This window comes from Diadema antillarum, unplaced genomic scaffold (assembly GCF_040938485.1).
Source record: "Diadema antillarum isolate AM-2024a unplaced genomic scaffold, OU_Dant_1.0 scf00000037, whole genome shotgun sequence".
Taxonomy (NCBI): Eukaryota; Metazoa; Echinodermata; class Echinoidea; order Diadematoida; family Diadematidae; genus Diadema; species Diadema antillarum.
Genome location: NW_027270926.1, coordinates 465,058 through 486,113, shown reverse-complemented (window position 1 = coordinate 486,113; position 21,056 = coordinate 465,058). Strand labels below are relative to the sequence as shown.

The window sequence follows — 21,056 nt, the reverse complement described above, 5'->3', positions numbered from 1 at the left end:
GCAGCGAGCCATCTGTGTAATCATGGAACAGCGTGAGCTGGCAATGCAAAATAATGGTGCGGGTATGGTGGTTCGTATCTTTTAATGTATGATATGCACCACTATAAAAAAAAAAAAAAAAAAACGAATTGAAGAAATGAGGGGAAAAAGAGGTGAAACCGAATATCAGTGACTACAATAGGTGTAGAGTGCTTGTCTCACGAAAACACTCCATGTAATATGGGTTCTTTGGTTTGCCAGTGAAATCATCAAAGAATTTGCTTTGTTAGCGCCAGCTTCACAATTTTCAATTTAATTTCAATTTCAATTTCAATTTATTTGTTCAATTCCACAAAGAATAACAAATTACAAAATTGTAATATTGGGCGAAGACAAAAAAAAAAAAAAAAATCAATGATTTGACAATCATGACAGATAGCTGATAAGAGACCAAACATATTTTTACATCAGGTGGAAAAGATAGGAGACCTGCTGAGAAGCAATGCTTATAAATTGCAGAAACTCCTATTTACAAATACAAAACTGTTTGCTAATGGGTTCTGGCGGCTTTTGACGCAATTCCGCCATCATTCCTCTTTTATTTCTGAAAAGAAAGAAAGAAGAAAGAAAGAAAAAAAAAAGAAAAATCAGCATCAAGAGCCACCAGGTACGCAAGACTGAAAATTTCAGCCTGAAAACTATGTACAATACATATATGCGGAGATGAAATGATAATTGTGGGTGGGGGGGGGGGGGGGGGATGCAGCACACTGACGGATGTTTAAAAAAAAATGTATTTAAACAGAGTAAGGGGTTGAATAATGGGGAAAATTTGAACTTGGACTTGGACACACGGTTACAAGGACAAGAGTAAAGAAGGTGAAATAAACTTAAAGGCAATGACTTTATATCAAGATATCCAGTGTTAAACTGTGATGTAGCTCAGCATTAATAATTAAAAACATTTTTTAAACCAGTACAGCAGATTATATTAATACATGTATATCTAGTTGTTCATGGACTGAGAGTGTAGGCGAAAACGGGGTTTATATCCTGGAGTTTAGGTTATGTAATCCCCAGGATTGTAATTGGCTGTAAGAAAACCGCCCCGACTTTTGATTGGTTGTAATGTCATTAAGTGACATTTAAATTGTATATTGTTATTCAACAACTGAATTGGTTGATATTTAAGTCAATTATGCCTATATAGGCCTACATGTAGGCCTATATTTGTGTATAGCATGTCATAATCGCAAATGGTGATATGTATAGGACCTAGCCTACTGATGGCTTTTGTTATCTTCGGAATGCATGGTGTGTGATTTGTCTAAAAAGTATATAATGATGACAAGGATTGTGCGTGTTATTTTTTGCATATATATACTATATTATATAAAATGTGTGTATGTATAATAAATATATATAAAACATATAAGATAATATACTATAGATATATTTATATATATATATTATAAATATATGTTATGTATATATATATATATTATATATGTGGGCATTTCCACGGTAACTCACGTTACATTTTGAACTCAAAATTAGGTTGTTAAGATCAATATCCTTAAAACCTAATTAGTGATATGAGTTACTATATGTGAATGAGTATCATGCACCTCCATCCTACCTCACAGTAACATTACATCCACAGACTCTTATGAGAACTATGAGAAAAAACCCTACAAATGTCGGTAACTCACGTTACATAATTTGGACATGCGAAAATTTGGCATGTCTTATATTCAAAAGTTTCCTCAAACAAGAAACAGAGAGACTTTAAAGTCTATTGTGTCAAAGTCATGGACTAACAACATACATCACTGAGTATGGTAAAAATTCAAATTGTCTTACATTCTCCAGGTATCGTCATGTGAAGCGGTAACTCACGTTACGGTAACTCACGTTACAGTTTGTCCACATGATCACAAGACGATTTTTTGTCTTAATAATCCAAAGAAAACTTACCAAGACAACTTTTTTTTCACAAACAAACTCCATGAATAAAGAATCTAAATTGATTTGAACATTGATCTGACAGCAATTAATCCCATTTTATCCATGAGATTACCAAAAGGCAGGAAACTTTACATTTAGAATACCAACTTGAAGATAAATTTCATTTTTAATTGAGTCGTTTTCCAAGCTTTCATTTGTACTGAGACAAAAATTATATTCAACAAAATGATATGAAACAGAGTCTATTTCATTAAATTACACTCTTTTCCAGTTAACAAATGCATCAGAAATTGAGGATTTAATTGAGAATTTGATTTGATTGTTTTTTTATTTTACTAGATTTAAATGGATTTCAGGCTATCTAGATAAAACAAGTCATCCATAAACTATTCCATTTAATACACTGAGTCACGAGACTAGAGACCTGTACCTGTAGTCTGTGGAGAGTTTAAAGGTTCAGAAATGAAATATTTCAATAAATCTTTTAACTTTTAAACAATGCAATTTATATTCCAATTATTTGATAATTGTTTGAATTACTCAATAATCAATTGTTTGTATGTTTGATTTGTTTACAAATTCTTATACGAAACTGGTACAGAAATTAGACTTGAATTACAGAAACTGCAGATAAATTTTAGTTATCTGCTACCAGTATTGATCAGTTTAATAAAACATGTTCATAAATGTTTTAGCCTTAAAAAACAATGGCTTTGCTCTATGAAATGCCAAGTAGCCATTATTTAAATTGTACATACAAGTACATGTAAAAAGTATATACCAGTATTTTCTAGAGTAATCAAGCAGACTGAAGCAGTAAATCCCAATGAAAAACATGAATAGTAAATATTTTGTGATCAGGAGGCCAACTATTAATATCACAAAATGTTGATAGTTTGCTTTAAGGTACATGACTGTCCAGCTCTTAAAAAATGTCTGATAATGAGGTTCACATTCAACAAGTTTTTGGTAATAGATCAGCATGTAAAGTAAATTATAGTAAACATGGAAAAGTTTCATTGTAGGATTTTGCAACAATACAGTATGTCCCAAAAAAAATTACAATGGGGCCCTCCGCAATGATATCTTTAAAAATAGTGAATCAATCTAAATACAAATTCAGGGTATGAAACTATAACTCATTGCCCACATCTTACAGAAAACCCCATTCGATTTGCTTCAGTGGTCAAAGAGAAATACAGAATTTTGTAGAGGATGTCGGGAATCTCTTCTGTCCAAGTTCTGTCTATTGTTCACACACAAGATCATCGAAATGCTAAACTCAGAAGAATCTGATTCATGACATGCTTTACAACAATCCACATTTCTCTGTGACCGCTTAACCAAATCGAATGGGGATTTCTGCAAAATAGAGCTAAAATGTTATATTTCAAGACTCTGAAGTAGCATTTGAAAAATTTAATCATATTGGGCGTTATCAATGCGAAAATCTTATTGTAATTTTTTGGGGGACATACTGCAGTAAGTCGCCCCAAAAATTAAAATCAGATTTTCGAATTGATAACACCTATTATGATCAACCTGTGTACGTGCTACTTCAGACTCTTAAGGTATAACATCTTAGCTCTATTTTGCAGAAAACCCCATTCAATTTGGTTAAGCGGTCACAGAGAAATGTGGATTGTTGTAAAGCATGTCATGAATCGGATTCTTCCGAGTTTAGCATTTCGATGATCTTGTGTGTGAACAATAGACAGAACTTGGACAGAAGAGATTCCCGATATCCTCTACAAAATTCCGTATTTCTCTTTGACCACTGAAGCAAATCGAATGGGGTTTTCTGTAAGATGTGGGCAATGAGTTATAGTCTCATACCCTGAATTTTTATTAAGATTCATTCACTATTTTTAAAGATATCATTGCGGAAGGCCGCGTTGTAATTTTTTTCGGGACATACTGTATAGCTAAAACCTCAGAGTAGAATAGTATAAAACACGTAAGCGTGTCAAATTCACAATGTTCAGTTCTCAAAAATCTCAGAAAAAACAGCAGGAAGCGAGCTCCAATCTTAAAATTCTGTTCATACATGTAAATGTTTCAGCCTCATAAACAATGGCTTTGGTCTATACAGGTAGGTATAAACTACGAAATGTCAAATAGTAATCACTTGAATTACAAAAACAAGAACTTTTCAAGAGTAATCATGCAGTGATTATCCCAATCAGGAGGCTATTAATAGTTATCACAAAATTTTGATAATTTGCTGGAACAAGGTCCATGCAGCTTTAGAAGAAATGTCTTTTAACAACTTTCGTAACAGATCAGTATACATGCACTGTAATATTTAATAGTACATAATTTCACGGAACAGTTTCTTTCAGAAGTTAACATGTGATGAACATGTGTAATTAATACATTGTGCATGTAGACCAGTTGGTTTGGTGATAGACAGAGACCAAGAGAATAACAATCTACTGGAAATAGAATCTTAATACAAGAGTTCAGTAATCATGTACTCATTGGTTACTTACAATCACAACCTTCATTATCATTTCTTGGTATTAAAGAAAAATCATGTCGGTAACTCACGTTACATTATGGTAACTCACGTTACATGGTAACTCACGTTACAATTTTAAGACCTCTGTTATGAGAATTTGAAGCAAAGACTATAAGTCCCATCACATTTCTTGGATGTGTGCTGCATAGTTATTTGATAATCCAAAATACCATGTCTCAGTTGGGCATAGTAAAATTGCTAGGTTAAAAAGTTCATGTTTCGGTAACTCACGTTACAGCAGCTTCTCGAGCTATGTAAGAGCATGCTGGTGTCCGAAGTACATATCTTATATCGAGGTCTCCACTTTATTTTCTGCTAGATTAATATATTTTTGGTTTGTAAAACCAAACAAAGTTTGATTTGAGCCTCAAATATAAAAAATAATCACAAAGAGCATCAAAAATGCATTTTTAGGAATTTTTAGGTCAAAAAATGCTTTCTGGCTTCAAAAGGTATAAAAATGCACAAAAGGGAACTTTTCTTAAAGGTAAAGTTGGTTTCACACACTTCAAACTATGGCTAACAAAGTAAGATTATCAGTTGTCCTGAAATATGCGGGTAAAATTTTGGTGGTCATGTCGCACAACTCACGGAAATGCCCATATATATATATATATATATATATATATATACAATAATACAGTATAGGCCTACAGTGCACGCCCCTTATAATAAACACAGTTATAACGAACGAAATTCTCGTTACAACGAAGTAAAAACTCATGTCCAAAATTATCATCTATAGATTATATTTTAGAATATATGCTTAAAATTTAATTTTCGACGAAAATTCAATACAACGAAAGAAAACCACTGGCTCCGAGGACTTAATCTGTAATTACAGGGGTGCGATGTATATACATCTTGTTTATAGAATGAATTGTACGCATATAATACAAACACCCTAGAATGGAACCATAACTGGTGGAAAAGTGAGACGGGTATACATTCAATGATGCTCGCGAGATCAATGTCTCATTCGCGGAATGTTATTTCTTCTGTAAAAACCGACATGCCTTCTCGCTTTCTGTATTTATCTTTCCTGTCCTCCGTTTTCCATCTCTTTCTCTTTCTCCCTCCCTCTACCCTCCCTCTCTCCCTCCCCCTCTCTCTCTCTCACTCTCTCCCCCTCTCTCCCCTCTCTCCCCTTCCCACTCTGAACATCAGTGAACTAACAGATTCGCCCTGAAAGAACCAGAGAGGATAAGCGATGATTTCCGGTAAAAATTTGCCTTTAAAGGAAACCAAAACCGAAATAGCAATGTGGATTGAGTGAAAGCAATAACATTAAGGTAGAACAATAAGTAGTATATACAAGTTAAAGTTTGAGGAAACTCGGATAATCGATGCAAAGTTTATTAATTTTTAAATTTTTAAAGTTGTAATCACTGGATAAGGAGACTACTAGAGTTCATGGCGTCATAATATGTGGACAACAATATAAAGACAATATAAAGAAAATTCTACAAAAATTCATTTGTCACTGAAATTTCACATTCCATCAACTTAATACTGACATATTATGTTAAGGGTTGTAGTTATTCCCCCTGCTTTCTGAAAGCGGTTAGTCAAGTGCTCTTTCATCATACGCTGGTATAAAACATGTTGAATTTTCTATCATTTTCATTATATTGTTGTCCACACATGATGTCATAACCTCAAGTAGAATCCCTATCCAGTGGTTCCAACACGAAAACTTTAAAAATTCATAACTTTTGCATCGATCTATGATTTTCCTCAAACTTTGACTGATAATTATGTTCTACTATGATGTTGCTTCTTTCACTCAATCCACATTTCTCTTTGGGTTTGGTTTCCTTAAAAAGAATCACCTCTCTTCCTGCATGCAGAAATCTTGAAATGTAGTGTTCACATCAAAGTAACGAATAAGCAAATTCATTGAAAAATAATAATTCATTATTCTGAATAAATATTTTCTAACGTCTCATAAACAAATGTAAAATCCGAGGATTTCTTCAGTTAAATCAAGCATTACCGAGTTCTTTTATCCTTTTCTGGGTGGTTAGCTTTACTTTGGTATACCATAGACTTCATATCAGCCGTTAATATTATCACTTAAACCGATGAATCCCATTTATTTTGATGTTTATTGGAAGAAAATCTATTAAAAAAACACTCATTATTTTGTACTAATTGTCCGTGTAAGGCGTAAAAGTGACCAGTAATATAATATATGATTTACTTGTTTGTTTTCATAAGGGTGCAAATTGTAGATCTTGGATCAGCCATAAGTGAGTATATTGACCATTGTGGTTTGCTTTAGTTGTACGAATCTATATAGCATGATAATGAAATTAAAAACGTTAGATTGGACACTAAGACACAAGACGACATTTTCTATCATCGAAAGAAAATCACTTTATTCCACATATATAAGGGTATGTAGGTAAAGTAATTTAACTGACATCTTTAAACTGTTATTTGGCGATTAAAGTAGAGCCGTTTTCTTTGCACATGCGTTCACAATAGGCAAGTTCATTACTACATGTATAAACATAATTATTTCGACTGTATAGGCTGGAAGATAATATTGAAGTCATTCCATCAACGTTGTATTTTCGGAGGCCAGCTTAATGACAATTAAAGGGATGATATAGTTTTGGTAGGGACGGGGAGTCAGGTTTTAACTTTTTACGAGATGATTAGAAACCATTTATATGAAATATTCAAGAGTGTGCAATTCTGAGATGAATTCAAAGTTTGTTAGATGACAATCGGTGTTGAAATGGCTGAGATATAAAAAAAGTAAAACAAACTGGTCCTAATAAAAGGTGGGAACAACCTTTTATCAGGACCTCTTTTGCTTTTGGACATTTCGGTCAGTTCAAAACCTTTTTTTTCAAATAAACTTTAAATTCTTCCTAGAATTGTATGGTTTTTTATATTCCACATAAAAAGTTTCTAATTATCTCGTAAAAAGTTGAAACCTGACTCTCTATCTCAACCAGAACTATACCATCCCTTTTAAACTGTCAATGAAAGAGGATCATCAACTCTTGATAGAGAGGTAGAGAATGGCACGCTTCAATATGTAAAGCATCTCTATAACGGAGGAGGGTCGTCCACCTTTCTGAGTGAAGTGTAGGAGTGTTCGAGAAGGACGGAGTCGGACATGGTCTGACCTAAGGAAGAACTGCAAATGAGTGATCGTGCCTGTTTGTGGGTGGGCGTCGATAACGCTGGCTTCGAACTACCTCGTGAAGGCGAGAGCCAGCTAGTCCTGCAATGCCAGCTGCGAAGTTATTCAGCGGTCTTTGCTCAGGGTGCTGATTGTATTCTCTTAACATTGCGCCTTGGTTGTTGGTCGTGGCATTGGTGGCCGTCGGCAGCCTGTACTCACAAACGAAGGACCTGAAGGTTCTAGCCTCTTCCATCCTCCACTGGGAAGAAATGTCGATGGTATTTGGCCCCTGCGGCTGGTTCTGTATGCTAGCCTCGAATATAACCGCGCCAAAGGGTTCCTGAAACGGACCAATGGTCGCTTGAGGGTCTTCCCAATTGGTGTGTGTGACGTTCTCACCGCTTAACCATCTCCACGTCATTGAACTCGCATCAATGTGAAGACCAAGCCAGACATGTCCTGGGTCAACGGTCCCAGATAGTATCCACCCATACAGGAAGTTATTTTCATCTTCAGAGTTCAGCGTGACTAGACTCGCTCCAGCCTTCTCATTCTGGCAGCGTATGTTGGCCCCTGTCTGATTAAGACCGCCAGAATCCGTGACTTGTATAGTGCCGGTAGAGGTTGTCTGAATCGTGCCACCATGCATCATCCTGAAAGATAAACACAAACTGATTAGTTTTAAGGTGTGGGGATCGACATGCAAATCGTTCCAAATCAGTGATTTTTTTTTTTTTTTTTGGGCACAATTTAGCTTCAGGACCTAACTCAAAATTAATCAGCCTCGAATGCATGGCGGGAACTGCGTAGACTTTGTCTGTATTGTTTCACACTGGCTTTTCATGCGCTTCTCCTCTATTCTTTTTTTTTGGGGGGGGGGTTGTTTTGTTTTCGGTTGCGAGTATTCACACTGTCCTCTAGGGTACTTTCATAATTATGAAAGCTCTAGTCCAGTGTCAGGCACCCTGCCTCTAACAGTGGCCTTTCGCTAAAATACAGAGGGAAAATAGGCCTATATATACCCCGAAAATCCATATCTGTGTAACTATCATTATAGTTGTGAATATCCACAGGAAACTCACTACTTCAGCTAAAAATTCTACTGAATCTGAAAGGCAGCCGATCGTCATCCCTAATAGTACGTAAACTCCGAAGGACCGAAGTTTGTGCATGCAATTGCGCAATGCCAGACTCGGTGCTGTATATCCATAAACGTGTGGGACAATGCTGCCACTGAGACACATGTGTGTTTGTGCGTGTGTGTTTACGCATCATACACAAACATTGTGACCGCGAGCTGCGGTGATTGGAGGAGAGAGGCCAGAAGACGCGTGGATCTTTTGGCCTTTCTTCATGCGCATGCGCACTGAGAGTGTGCGTCCATTCGGAAGCTCTCGTGGCTCGCTCGGACAGCCATTTTGGGTTAGGAGATGGTAGCACAGAGCTCTTGTAGTCTAGCGTGTTGTTCGCTGACCCATTGAGCCAGCGCTATTCTCATTTGGGGTCACTACATTTGATACAGAATGGGGGAGGCAGCGTGTTGCGTTCGTCTCCGTGCCGCACAAACCACTCGCCACGATTGAGTGCCTTTAATTTTCCTCCGAGGACAATCTACGACCAATATCCATAGAGACGACCGTGAACTATACCTCTGCCCCAACAATTGTATAGGTCTGTATGCCATGGCCGAATGATTAGGTGGTTATCGTTTAGTATTCACGACGTTATAGTTGATATTGATATAACCATGGACCTATATGTCCGTGATTATAACACGACAGAATGTGAACATTGTAATCGTTCATAACGGTCGTTCTCTATCTATAGGATTGTAATCTAGGACCAGAAAATGTTCGTATAAAGTGCTGCGGTATGGTAGAGAAGCACCGCGAACGCCAGCAGAGCCGGTGCAAAATAGTGAGAAGCATCTAAAGATGGAATTATTGTATGATGGGCGAAGAGCAACACCAACATTGAAATTATATCCCAGTACCAGAAACCGCATATAGAATGATCAAGATACAATATTTTGTGTCAAGTGCTCTCGAATTTGTTGTTTTCTTAATCATTGATAACAATGATATATTGTTGCAACGGGATAAGACAAATAATACCGTATTTTTGATGAATCACGCATTTTACAAATCCCCTCTTTCACAGCAGACTTAGCACATAGAATTGGACATTACGTTCCGAACGTGGTCCTCTGTACCAGCCAAGGCAAGTGGATTGCCGATCGTATTTATAATCTACAACACCTGACAGCTCGTCTTTCCTCGAGGAGCAATCCTATATGTACACTCTGTATTATGTATATTTCTTTTTTTGTTTGGTTTATCTTTTTTGTTTGATGGAAATAAAGTATAAGTGAATTCAATTCAATCCAGTTCAATTGAGGAATAACCCTAAACTCTATCTCACAGGTCTATAAACATGATTGTGGAGAGTTTTAGTTTGGCATGAATACGAAGAATCCTACATTGATCTTTACCCAGAAGAAGATATTATTCAGTTTCTGTCAACCATGCAATATTCCATGTCGCAAAAAACACCCAACAAATTTTGAAGCGTTTCATTGTAACGACTGAGGGGCCCATTTCTTCCCCCCATTATGTTACCGAACTTTTCCGCAAACTACTAACTTGTATCACTTTTATATGACAATATTGTACGTGCCATGGGCCTTGGCAAATTTTGTACGCAAGAATGACAGTATATCCACAGTTCAACTCATTAAGCCAGGCGAACATGATATGGATTTGGGGGAATATATCAGACGGTACAAACAATTATCCTCTGACGTTTTAGCGGCGCATTAAAAACGCGTAATGAGAACTTACCTATAGCAGCTTCCAGCATAGTGTGTCCAGTACATGTCACATGTGGCGTGCGATACCATCGCCTGGGCCAAAAGAGCCCCAAGAAGGAGAAGATACATCACGAACGAGTGAAAAAAAAAACCCTGTGGAAGAATTGAATCAATTTAACTGTTGTAGATCAAATACCCACAGCAGGAATGAGTTGGAGTCGGTGCTGGCCTTAAGGATGATTCCAAAGTTTTCGAAGGCGACAGCCTGAACATCGAAGATGAATTCACCAAGATTTCCACGGTCTCATTTATATATGGTAGTTATTCATTATCCCCCGACTCCGCCCTCTTTCCTGGCACTTATCCAGAGCTCTCTATGTCAACTCATCGATCTATAAATATTCGTGGTACATGTCTTGATATATGCGTCCTCCCTATACCCCTGCATGCCTCTTTGACCATGCTTTCTTACCTAATTGAACTTGACAGGATACTCTTACGCCCCTTGGAAAACTGTTTATTTTTTTACACAGTTGCGTGACTTCTATTTATTAAAAAACAGAAGTTTCTCATATCCTCCAAACGCAGCTCCAGGCTCAAGTTTATGAACTCTTAGTCCATTCACTCTTCCTCTATTAGTAGATTGCTAAGAAAAGACCGAGATTTTACAACCAGTGCTGTTATAAGGAGTCTCTTACGTATTCAAGCTTGCTTATTTATACTCGTCATAATCATGCATGCCAACTTATAACATCCACCAGGAATAAAGAAAGCAAGGTATCATGACTTCTCGTAATTTTCAAACCAACGCTTGGTCATTATGTTTTGAAATCGATCTGAGCCAAATCAAATCAACAATTAATATTTTGAACCGGCCATCGACCGATTCTGAGTTTATCTGTTTAATTGTGGTCAACACAAGAACAGTACCGTAAACTTTGTGGTCAACACAAGAACAGTACCGTAAACTCTGACCACAGCTGGTAGTTTGTGTTTTTGCATCAATCAAACAAACGTCATTCATTTCCGCCTCATGTTATCCAAGACACCCCCCCCCCTTTTTTTTTGGGTGTTTTTGTAAGATCGATTGAAGTAGCCGAAGAGGGCTCTTGCTCGACTATAAAGTTGTTAGCTGTTATAATGTATATTGCCGAAAGTTGTTAGCCGTTGTTATGTATATTGCCGAAAGTTGTAACTGTTATGATGTGTACTTAATAATTATTGTCGAAAGTTGTTAGCTGTTATAATGTATATTGTCGAAAGTTGTGAGCTTTCATAATGCATATTGCCGAAAGTCGTTAGCTGTTTAGACTGCTAAAAGGGCCTACACTATAATTATAGGTTTCAATTATGAACAGTGTGTGAAACTAATGTGCTGAATGGATGTCTAAACTCCTTGAGCGGGAACTGCAAGAGACACGAGAATTGAGGAAAGGCGTAACTGTATCGGTGAAATGAAGAGGGCGTCCTCTCTCCGTCTGCAGCAGAGTCATAACGGCCACCATTCTGTGGTAACGGCTCTGGTTTGCTGTGCACAGGTTTCAGCTTGTGGACAGCCGATTACGTGCTTCTCCGGAGAACAATCTTCACCGGAGGCTACCCCGAGGCTACCCTGCGTTTTGTGACCTGTTAAAGGAACTGTACAATACTGGTTGAGGTGGGGATTCAGGTTTATAACATTTCTAAGTGAGATAATGACAAACCTCTTATGAAATATGAAAGAGCATGTAATTTTAAGAAGGATTCAACGTTTATTTGATGGTAATTGGTTTTCAAATGGCTGAGATATCCAAAAAGTGATAATGATAAAAGGCGACATGCCACGCCTTTTATTAGGATCTCTTTGTTTCACCTTGTTTTTGGATATCTCAGCCATTTCAAAACCAATTTTCATCAAATAAACTTTTGATACCCCTTAGAATTGCAGGCTCTTTGACATCTTATAGAGTGGTTTCTGAATATCTCGCAAAACCTTAAAAGCTAAATCCTCACCTCAACCAGAACTGTACAGTCCCTTTAAAGTTGAATGAGATTATTAATCGCTTCATGACATAATTATTTCATTTGTCTTAATGCAGTTTATTGTGGTCGATATCACTTTCTCATGAAGACATTAAAATGAAACAGTATACAATTCCATAATTTGTTTTATTGTGTCCGATCTATTTTTGTCTTCATAGTAAATTTTTGTCTTCATAGTAAATCTTTGATAACAGTCTTTGATATGATCCTCTCTTGAAGGTCAACTATGACATGGGCTCGGGATGTCTTACAGCAGCCGAACGTAAGACAACTTTTCATGTTTGAAATCTCTGTCTCTGTCTCTCTCTCTCTCCCCGCACATACGTACATGTGCACAAATTTATGTGTATGTATGCATGTGTGTATTCCAAATACATTATATTGATGCTCATATCTGAATACATAAACATGCATTCACATATATTATATATTCACATATAAATGTGTATGTATATAAGATATAATACATACATGGCTATCACGGGTGTGTGTTCATAATTATTAATGATAATAATTGTAATGTTGTTAGTATGTACGAAATCGTATGCAAATGAAATATTGCAGTTTTAATCTTACTGAGCCGTACAGAATGTAATTATATATAATATAGCCACAGAGAAGCATCGTCAGAAACAATTTGTTTCAACAAAAGAAAACTCACTTTATTCCACACACGTAAGATACAAAAAGTAAATCAAACTAATTTTACGCAAAGGGAAATGTTCTTTTCACGTTTAGACTCAGCAGAGCCATCAACTTCGCCCTTGCAGTTACATTATATAGCCAGTGAGGCAAGTTCCTAAGTCACCGTAAGTCCGAGAGCGGGATAACTTTCTTCTTTTCGGACAGTGTCGGTGGGATTTTGGAATCGAAGCCCGGGTGAGATGGAATGTGAAATAATTGAAACTAGTGCGAGAAAGTTGTCTGAAGAATTCGGAACGCAAGTTAAATGACAGTATTCAGTCTCTGGCAGGGGATATTCGGAAGTACAGAGCGACTCTCTCAGATGACTCGCGATGATCTGCAAGTAGGAAGGAGACCGACCCTATGGAAGGGCAGCGAAGAAATTTCTCTGCCTGTAAGCGGAAGGGCGTCTGTAACGCTGGTTTCGCACGATTTCGTGGAGACGTGAGCCTGCCATTCCCTGAGTGCCAGCCGCGAAGCTGTTCAGCGGTGCCAGATCTTGCTGATAGTATCCTTGTCTCAGTAATGCGCCTTGGCTGGTGCCGGTGCCGGTGCCGGTGGTGCCGGTGGCATTAGTGTTGATCGGCAACTTGTACTCGCAGAGGAAAGACCTTCTGGTATGAGGCTCTTCTATCTTCCAGTGTGGAGAAATATCGATGAAATTCTGCCCAGGATAGCGCGGTGGATCAGCCTCGAAGAGAGTGGCACCCATCGGTTCGTTGAACTCTAGCGCCGCCTGGGGGTCTTCCCAATTGACGTAGGTGACATTCTCACCGCTATACCATTTCCACATAAAGGCTACCTTGTAGAGGCCGATCCAGGTCGCTGAGGGATCTCTGAAAGAAGACAATACCCACGCAAACAGAAAGTCGCTTTCTTTCACGGTGTTGATCGTAACAAGACTCGCGCCAGCCTTCCATATTCCACATTGTTGGTTAGCTTGCAGCTGACTTTGACCATCGGGATCCGAGATTTGTATCCTGCTTCCAAAACCTCTCTGAATCGCCCCACCGTGCGACAGTCTGAAATATAAAGACAAACTGCATGGTCAGTCCCAATGAATGTTTCAAGCATAGCACAGTTTGAATGGGGAATAATAAACCTTGGATCATCGTGACTGTTATAGCTGCATGAGTGTTTAGCCTGATTAAAAATCTCGAATGACTAAGGCTGCGTTTATCAACTTTCCCCTGTTTAAACGGCTTTCGATAGCCCTTCCGATAGCCCTTTCGAAAGCCCTTTCCATAGCCCTTTCGAGAGCCCTTTCCAAAGCCTTGACTGCCTGTACTATTAATGTGCCGCTTGTTTTTTAAGAAGGGACAGCGAAAAGCAATTACCATCATAAAGACATATCTTCCTTTGAGAGTGACGAGTCATGATGCAATGCCACATGAATCAATTGTCTTCCTATCTGTGAGGCAGCTCCAGTTTAGCACATACTTCAAATATTTCTGAGTGGCGGCATGAGACTTTGGCTGCATTTATCAACTTTCCCCTGTTTAAACGGCTTTCGATAGCCCTTTCCAAAGCCCTTTAGAAACGGCTTTCAAAATAGTTGCGTTTATCAACTCTCTTCGCGAACATGATTTTTTAACTGGCCTGTCACTGCACAGCTGCATTGCACTATTCGACCCGAGGAGAAGTACAAGTACTGAAGTACAAGACTACAAAGCCGTTTCAAAACAGCTTTGCGTTTATCAACTTCCAAAATGCTTTTACAAACAGGTTTCTGAAAACCTGTTTAGGAAACCTGTTTGGATAGCCACAAATTTGGGGCTTTCGAAAAGGCTTTCCTAAAGGGCTTTCAAAACAGCTTTGCGTTTATCAACTCGTAAAAATTCCTTGAAAGCTGTTTGGATAACCTGTTTCTGCCGAGAAAGGAGAGTTGATAAACGCACCCTTTCGTAAAGGCTTTCCTAAAGGGCTTTCAAAACAACTTTGCGTTTATCAACTCGTAAAAATTCCTTGAAAGCTGTTTGGATAACCTGTTTCTGCCGAGAAAAGGAGTTGATAAACGCACCCATATGTCTCCTGGCATTGATATGATGACTGCGGAGTGCTAAGGCTCCGCGTTTGTTGTTGTGAATTTTACACGAACTACTGCTTTTTCGTCTGTCTCTATTTTAGATCATTACAAAGTATACACTTTTTTCAAATAATTCATACAATTACTTTTATTAAATAATTTAGTTCTTTTATCAATCTATTCAGGTATTTCTCCCCATTACCTCTCACAGTAGTCTTTGGATGGGGATTAAAACATTCTGGTAATACACACGAGCGCGCGCGCACACACACACACATATACAATGGATGTGTTGTTATCAGAAAAGATATACAATCATTTCTGTTGAAAAAAAACCAACAGCAACAACAGGAGCTATCATAGGCGGTAAACATCCCTAATCAAATTTACGTGTGATGATTAGGTGCGGGGCCGTATTACACCAATCCCCATTATCCCACTCTTCCAAAACAGCTGTAGCAAGCAAATAATCAGCTCTACGTATAGGGTGATACAAAAAAAACCCAACAACAACTGTGAATCGCAAGAATAATTGTCTAGATGCAATTAAGTGGGTGTGGTTATATCTGTCACTGCAGTAGCAGGGGAAATATAGTGTTCTAATTTTGATCATCTAAAGATATAGAAAGTTGATCATCATATCCATTAATATTTACCATTCTAACGTTTTCGAAATTTAGACTTAGACCTCGCCCGGGATAGAATGCTGAAAGCACAGAATAGAATTAGTCGTGCAAGTGCGGTATAACATTCGAATATTTTGCCCGTCGTCATACGCTGACAGGCTGATTCTTTAGTTTTAGGGCAATTTGAAGTTATACAGGAGGTATTTACGGAGGAAAAGCGATCTATGACGGCCCAGCGCAAAATGGCAATGTCGACAACCGTTTTCGTCGAGAGGAGATACTCGCTCCCATGTCATCAACATTTTCTTAAAGAATTTGGCTGTTTATGATGTCATCTGCATATAGATTGCCATCAAAATCGTAAGCTGAAAGTATGCAACATCCATGATAATTTAGTCAAAGGAGGCTAAACATTACAGAAAGTAGGTTAAGTAATGTAATGAGAAAAGGAAAGTCTTACGTCATGACTGTGACTGGCTTGTAACCTTTAATTTTGAAAAAAAAATGTATGGAGCACAATCTTCCACGAGCAAATGCTGTTGTTTATTTATTTATTCGTTATCAGTATTCTCCTTATCAATTTATCATTGTCATTATTATTATCATCATTTCTGTTTTCTTTCCACAGGGTAGTCTCATTAAAGGTCCTGTTTACCTTTGGGTACAGTGATTTCAAATTTTTTTTTATTGTCAGATATGATATTTAATGTATGTGTAGGTCTGTTGTACCACAAAACATCCTATCATATAAAATTTTCACGATAAAGCCCAAAATATAAGGAGATATCTGTATTTTTCTCAATAAACAGCAACTGTAGACGGTTTAGTCTGGAAACATTTTATTATAACTATCGTTCACATTTTGTATGTGTTTTGTCGTTTTGTTGTGTTTTGTTGAATCGTGAATTCTGTAATATATGTGATTCGATTTATCATGAAATTGTATTGAATATGGAATCAATAAAAGATTATGGAAAAACAAAAATATTTAACAAAACTTGAATCGATTTTACCAAATTTTTACAGTAGTTGTTTCTATCCCTAACTCACATTCTAAAACTATTCTAAAGCACTAATGCTAGATTTTTGTTTCATCTACAAAAAAAAAAAGATGAAATATGCCTTTAAGGCCTGCAGGTTCTGCTCTTCCATAGGAAGAGTGCCTGCTATAATGATAAAAATACATAAATATTCATCGAAACTCAAAATGGCATTAGTGCATAGTGTAACAGTAAGGATACGGAATCTGCAAAATTGATACTTGTTGGAATACATACACTCAGAAAATCAAATTGAATCTTTTAGATAAGTATTTTCGTTTACATAAAACCGAAACAAAAACATAACATAAAAAATGTTAGTGAAGTAGCAACTCGTTAGAAAGGCAAAAGCTCAGTTGTAGCTGCTTAACTACCCAATCATACAAGAAATCATATTGAGAATACACATACGGAAATACGGGTGGCTTGCAGTTATCAAAATATTTGCTTTTCGGAGTCCGCATCAGAATCTGGAGTCTTTGGACATTACTATTCTGATAGTGATGGAAACACAAAGTAACGTTGCGAAACCCTGGGTATCGGAGTCACGATGCGGACCCTACTTTCATTTAGTAAGAAATAAAAGCGACGCTACACCATGCACGTTTACTTTGTTCATTTTTTTATTATGTAATTTCACGCAGGTCGGTAGCTCCAGTAGAAAGCCTTCTCAACGAACACCTGGAATTTCACAAGAAACGTATTATGTATTGCTTTCTCTAAAATTATAATATCGCATTAATCCTCTGAAAGCAATACTTTCAGAATGGACTGTGCTATTAACCCTTCCTGTGTGAATGAGTCAAATGTGCACAGATTTCACAAAATAATCTATATGGACGGGAGGTTAAGGTGCCTTGGCAAGCAGAGGGTTAATGAATATCTCTTTACTGGAGCTACACGCTGTATGATAAGGCAGCAGTACTGAAACTGTCTGCCCAGTGACAAACACTTTGTATAATAACTATTACCTAGAGTATAATGTGTCAATTGCAATAGAAGTGATTTCAAGTACTACCTCGTCACGAGCAAAAAGAACGAAAAGAACAACAACAACAGCATGCGTAATGATGTCGCAAAGGGGAAAGACCTAATCAACACGCGATAAAAGAAGCGCGTTCTTATCTTATCTTTTGGGCTTAACACATCAGTATAATGTAAATGGTAGGAATAGTGTTCTGGATGTCGTAATGATATTAATAAATGCCAGATAAATATCAGATGGCTAATCACGTATATCATTCAGCAGGCAGGATTTCACCCTATTTTAGATGAAACACCCAAACCTATTTTGCACGATATACGTATATGAGGAGAATTTTGATGTAGAAAGTACAGCGATTAATCTTGCAACAATGTAGGCCTACAAGAATAAAATGGCCATCAGTGTTTGTCAATCATAGCGATATCAGTGGTGATAGCAGAAAGAGAGAGATGGGGGGGGGGGGGGGGAGAGAGAAGGAGGAATGAAGGTGAATACTCACCGATAGCAACTTCCATCAAACTCGGTCCAGTACTTCTCACATGTGGCGTGCGATGTCACCGCCTGAGCTAGAAGAGCTCCAAGAAGAAGAAGGAGAGCCATCGCGGATGATTGGAAATGGTGACACAGATGAGCTCAAATTCAAAGTGCAAATTTATGTAGTGGATGGTAAAAACACGACAGAGGAATGGCTTCGAGCTCGTGCAAAAGTACCAAGAGAAACAACCGGCAGCCGAGGTTTCGAACAGCACAGATGAATTCGGGAAAATATCCACGGTCGTATTTATACTGCGGTTTTGTTCATTACTATCCCACTCCGCCCTCTTTTCTGGCTCCCATCCAGGGCTCATCCGTTCGTAATACGTCTTGTATTGATGCACGTATTGCGCGTCCCGGCGTGCCTCTGCGACGATAAGATCCTACCAAATTGAACCTGGCACGGTGTCTTGACGCTCCTTGGAAGACTGCCGTATAGTTTGACGATTATGAACAGTTGTCTCATATCTGTAATCTTTTGTTCTTCAAACATTGTGATTGTTCCTCAATGAAAAGACGTTGTACATGCTCATTCTTCTTTTCCTGTTTAGCATTGAGCTGAGAAATGGCAGAGAATGATGGCCGAACGAGGCTGAACAGCGTCCTCCCCATCAATGCCTACTTTCTTCATGTCACTCCTAGCAACGCTTGACATCCGCTCGTGCGAACGTCCTGCGAGATTTCGTAATTTCAGCAGAAACTCAACTTACCACTTGGTTGTTGTGTAGAGAAGTAAGAGGTAATTCCCATAAACCCAAGCCTCACTGGACGATTTGAATTGGTGATTAGTAATTCGTTGTTAGTGATTGGGAAAAGAAAAAAAATGTTCACGCTGTCATGTATTTTACACAGCCCTGATCGGTCAATTTGAAATAGCGACTTGTTTAAACCAGCTTTATGCTACAGTGCACGCCAACACGAGGGGCGAGTGGCATGGACTTGCGAAATTATAAATCTCCCCAAATCACATTTCTTATTTTCTGTTGTATAATGGAATGATGCAGAGATATGGAACGTGTTTTATTAATCGGGTATAGCTGGGTTAAGCAGGAGGTCAGACAGGACAACTATCCCTAGGCCATGGACATTTCCCTTATAGGTACTGATCAACTTCTGTGAAGTGAATATAGTATACATACATTCGCAATGTAGCTTTGATTGGCTGCTGTTGCCATTGTTTGAGTTTATGCACGGATTCCTCTGACGTGGCCACTAAGATGTAAGTGTCAATGCTAATAACCGGGGAAACCTTGATCTTCAGGACCATTGATTGCCTTAGGCAGTGAGGATAAGGCACGTTATCCAACCAGGGCCCTATGTTATGACGAGTTATAATTGATTATATAGTTGATTTCTATCAGAAGTCTATGGCAGCCAGTGGGTTAAGGAAACTTACAATCGATTATATCTTTTGATAAAGTGGGGCCCAGGGATACAGAAATATCTAATCAAAATCGAAACAGTAATAAAAAAAAACGAGTAAATGCAATAACGATTTGATACAGGTGGATGCTGGATGCATTTCGGCAATCAGAATTACATTGACCAATGTATTGATCTAAGCACGCATTGTAATTACAGGTCAATGTAAATCGCTATTGCAAGGAGTTGGAGATAGTCATAAGCAAAGAATGATTATGGCCCATTTGGCTATTCATAGACAAGTTAATTGAGCCCATGACGCATTTTGTTGAAACCGCGTATAACACTGCCAAGTTTGTGACCCATTCATGGCCTCCTCGCTCTCCCTGCGTTTTGCCACTCTTTTTCTTGATTGTTCTTCTCACCGCTCTTCCTCTCCAAAACCTTTCACAAACAGGACAACATCAATTAATCATAAATCGATCTGATTTTCCCGTGAAATTCTGGAAGTATTTATTTCCCCTCTCGCATAATGGTAGCCATTTTTTTTTCTGGCTGATATATCACGCTATTTCCCGTTTTGTATGGTCGGAAAAACCGTCCCATGTTTGACTCACTCTGATATCATTTCACGAATCCCGATCTACATCAATCAATCAATCAGAATGGTCCACCCTCTTCAGGTCTCTTCCTAGTCGCCAATTTCTCTGCAGTTGCCACCACCTGCTGAGATGGGTGTCATGACTGATGACATTGAGGAGATTTTTTTTTCTTCTAATTTTAGTCTGAGTGCGTGTTTGTGTGTATGTGTGTATGTGTGTGTGTGTGTGTGTGTGTGTGTGTGTGTGTGTGTTCCCTTCTTCTATCTATGCTCTTGCTCCTCTCGGCAATGAAATAATTGTTTTTCTCTCTGCTTTGTAAAAACTGTCAGTTATTGCATTAAACAAAACTTGTTTAGCACAAAAATGCCGCTTCTTAGCTGTCTTTTCCTTCTTGACTTGATTTGTTTGTTTCATTTTCATCTGAAAAGATGGCTGGACAGCCCATACTCAGCTGCAGGAGCTTATCTTCCATGGGGTCCAGTTGGATGTATAAGGCGGCACCTCTTCACCGGTTTAAACACCCTGCTCTTTGCGATGAACACGATGAATAAATGAAGCGGGATCTTTTACGTGCATGAGTTGTGACTCTCTCACACACGGGACCTTCATTTTATGTCCTATCCGAGGGACAGAGTGTTTTGCCTCTTACTATACAATGCGTATCAAAAAAAGGTAATCCAACAATGGAGAGCTATTACTTTATAATTGTCAGCTATTGAGTGTGCAATATTAGTTTTGAGGAAAGGAAAACTCTTC

General features: G+C 38.1%; 2 protein-coding genes across 2 annotated transcripts; both read right to left on the bottom strand.

The window, feature by feature from the left end:
- Positions 1 to 7,611: 7,611 nt before the first annotated feature.
- On the bottom strand, positions 7,612 to 8,259 carry LOC139708980 (30 kDa spicule matrix protein-like). The gene has a single exon (XM_071620951.1). It carries the CDS (start codon positions 8,257 to 8,259, stop codon positions 7,612 to 7,614), a length of 648 nt encoding a protein of 215 aa, XP_071477052.1.
- Positions 8,260 to 13,486: 5,227 nt separating this feature from the next.
- Positions 13,487 to 18,402, bottom strand: LOC139708971 (30 kDa spicule matrix protein-like). Its single transcript, XM_071620942.1, has 2 exons — positions 18,302 to 18,402; positions 13,487 to 14,147 (listed from the first exon to the last, which is right to left on the bottom strand). Exons 1-2 carry the CDS (start codon positions 18,400 to 18,402, stop codon positions 13,487 to 13,489), a joined length of 762 nt encoding a protein of 253 aa, XP_071477043.1.
- Between the last annotated feature and the right edge of the window lie 2,654 nt (positions 18,403 to 21,056).

Bases quoted from the DNA above. Each gene is read 5' to 3' on its own strand.
- LOC139708980 (XM_071620951.1), bottom strand. From the start codon at position 8,259: ATGCATGGTGGCACGATTCAGACAACCTCTACCGGCACTATACAAGTC.
- LOC139708971 (XM_071620942.1), bottom strand. From the start codon at position 18,402: ATGGCTCTCCTTCTTCTTCTTGGAGCTCTTCTAGCTCAGGCGGTGACA. The intron at 14,148-18,301 runs GTGAGTATTCAC...TTTATATTTCAG, and splicing joins TTTGATGGAAGTTGCTATCG to ACTGTCGCACGGTGGGGCGA.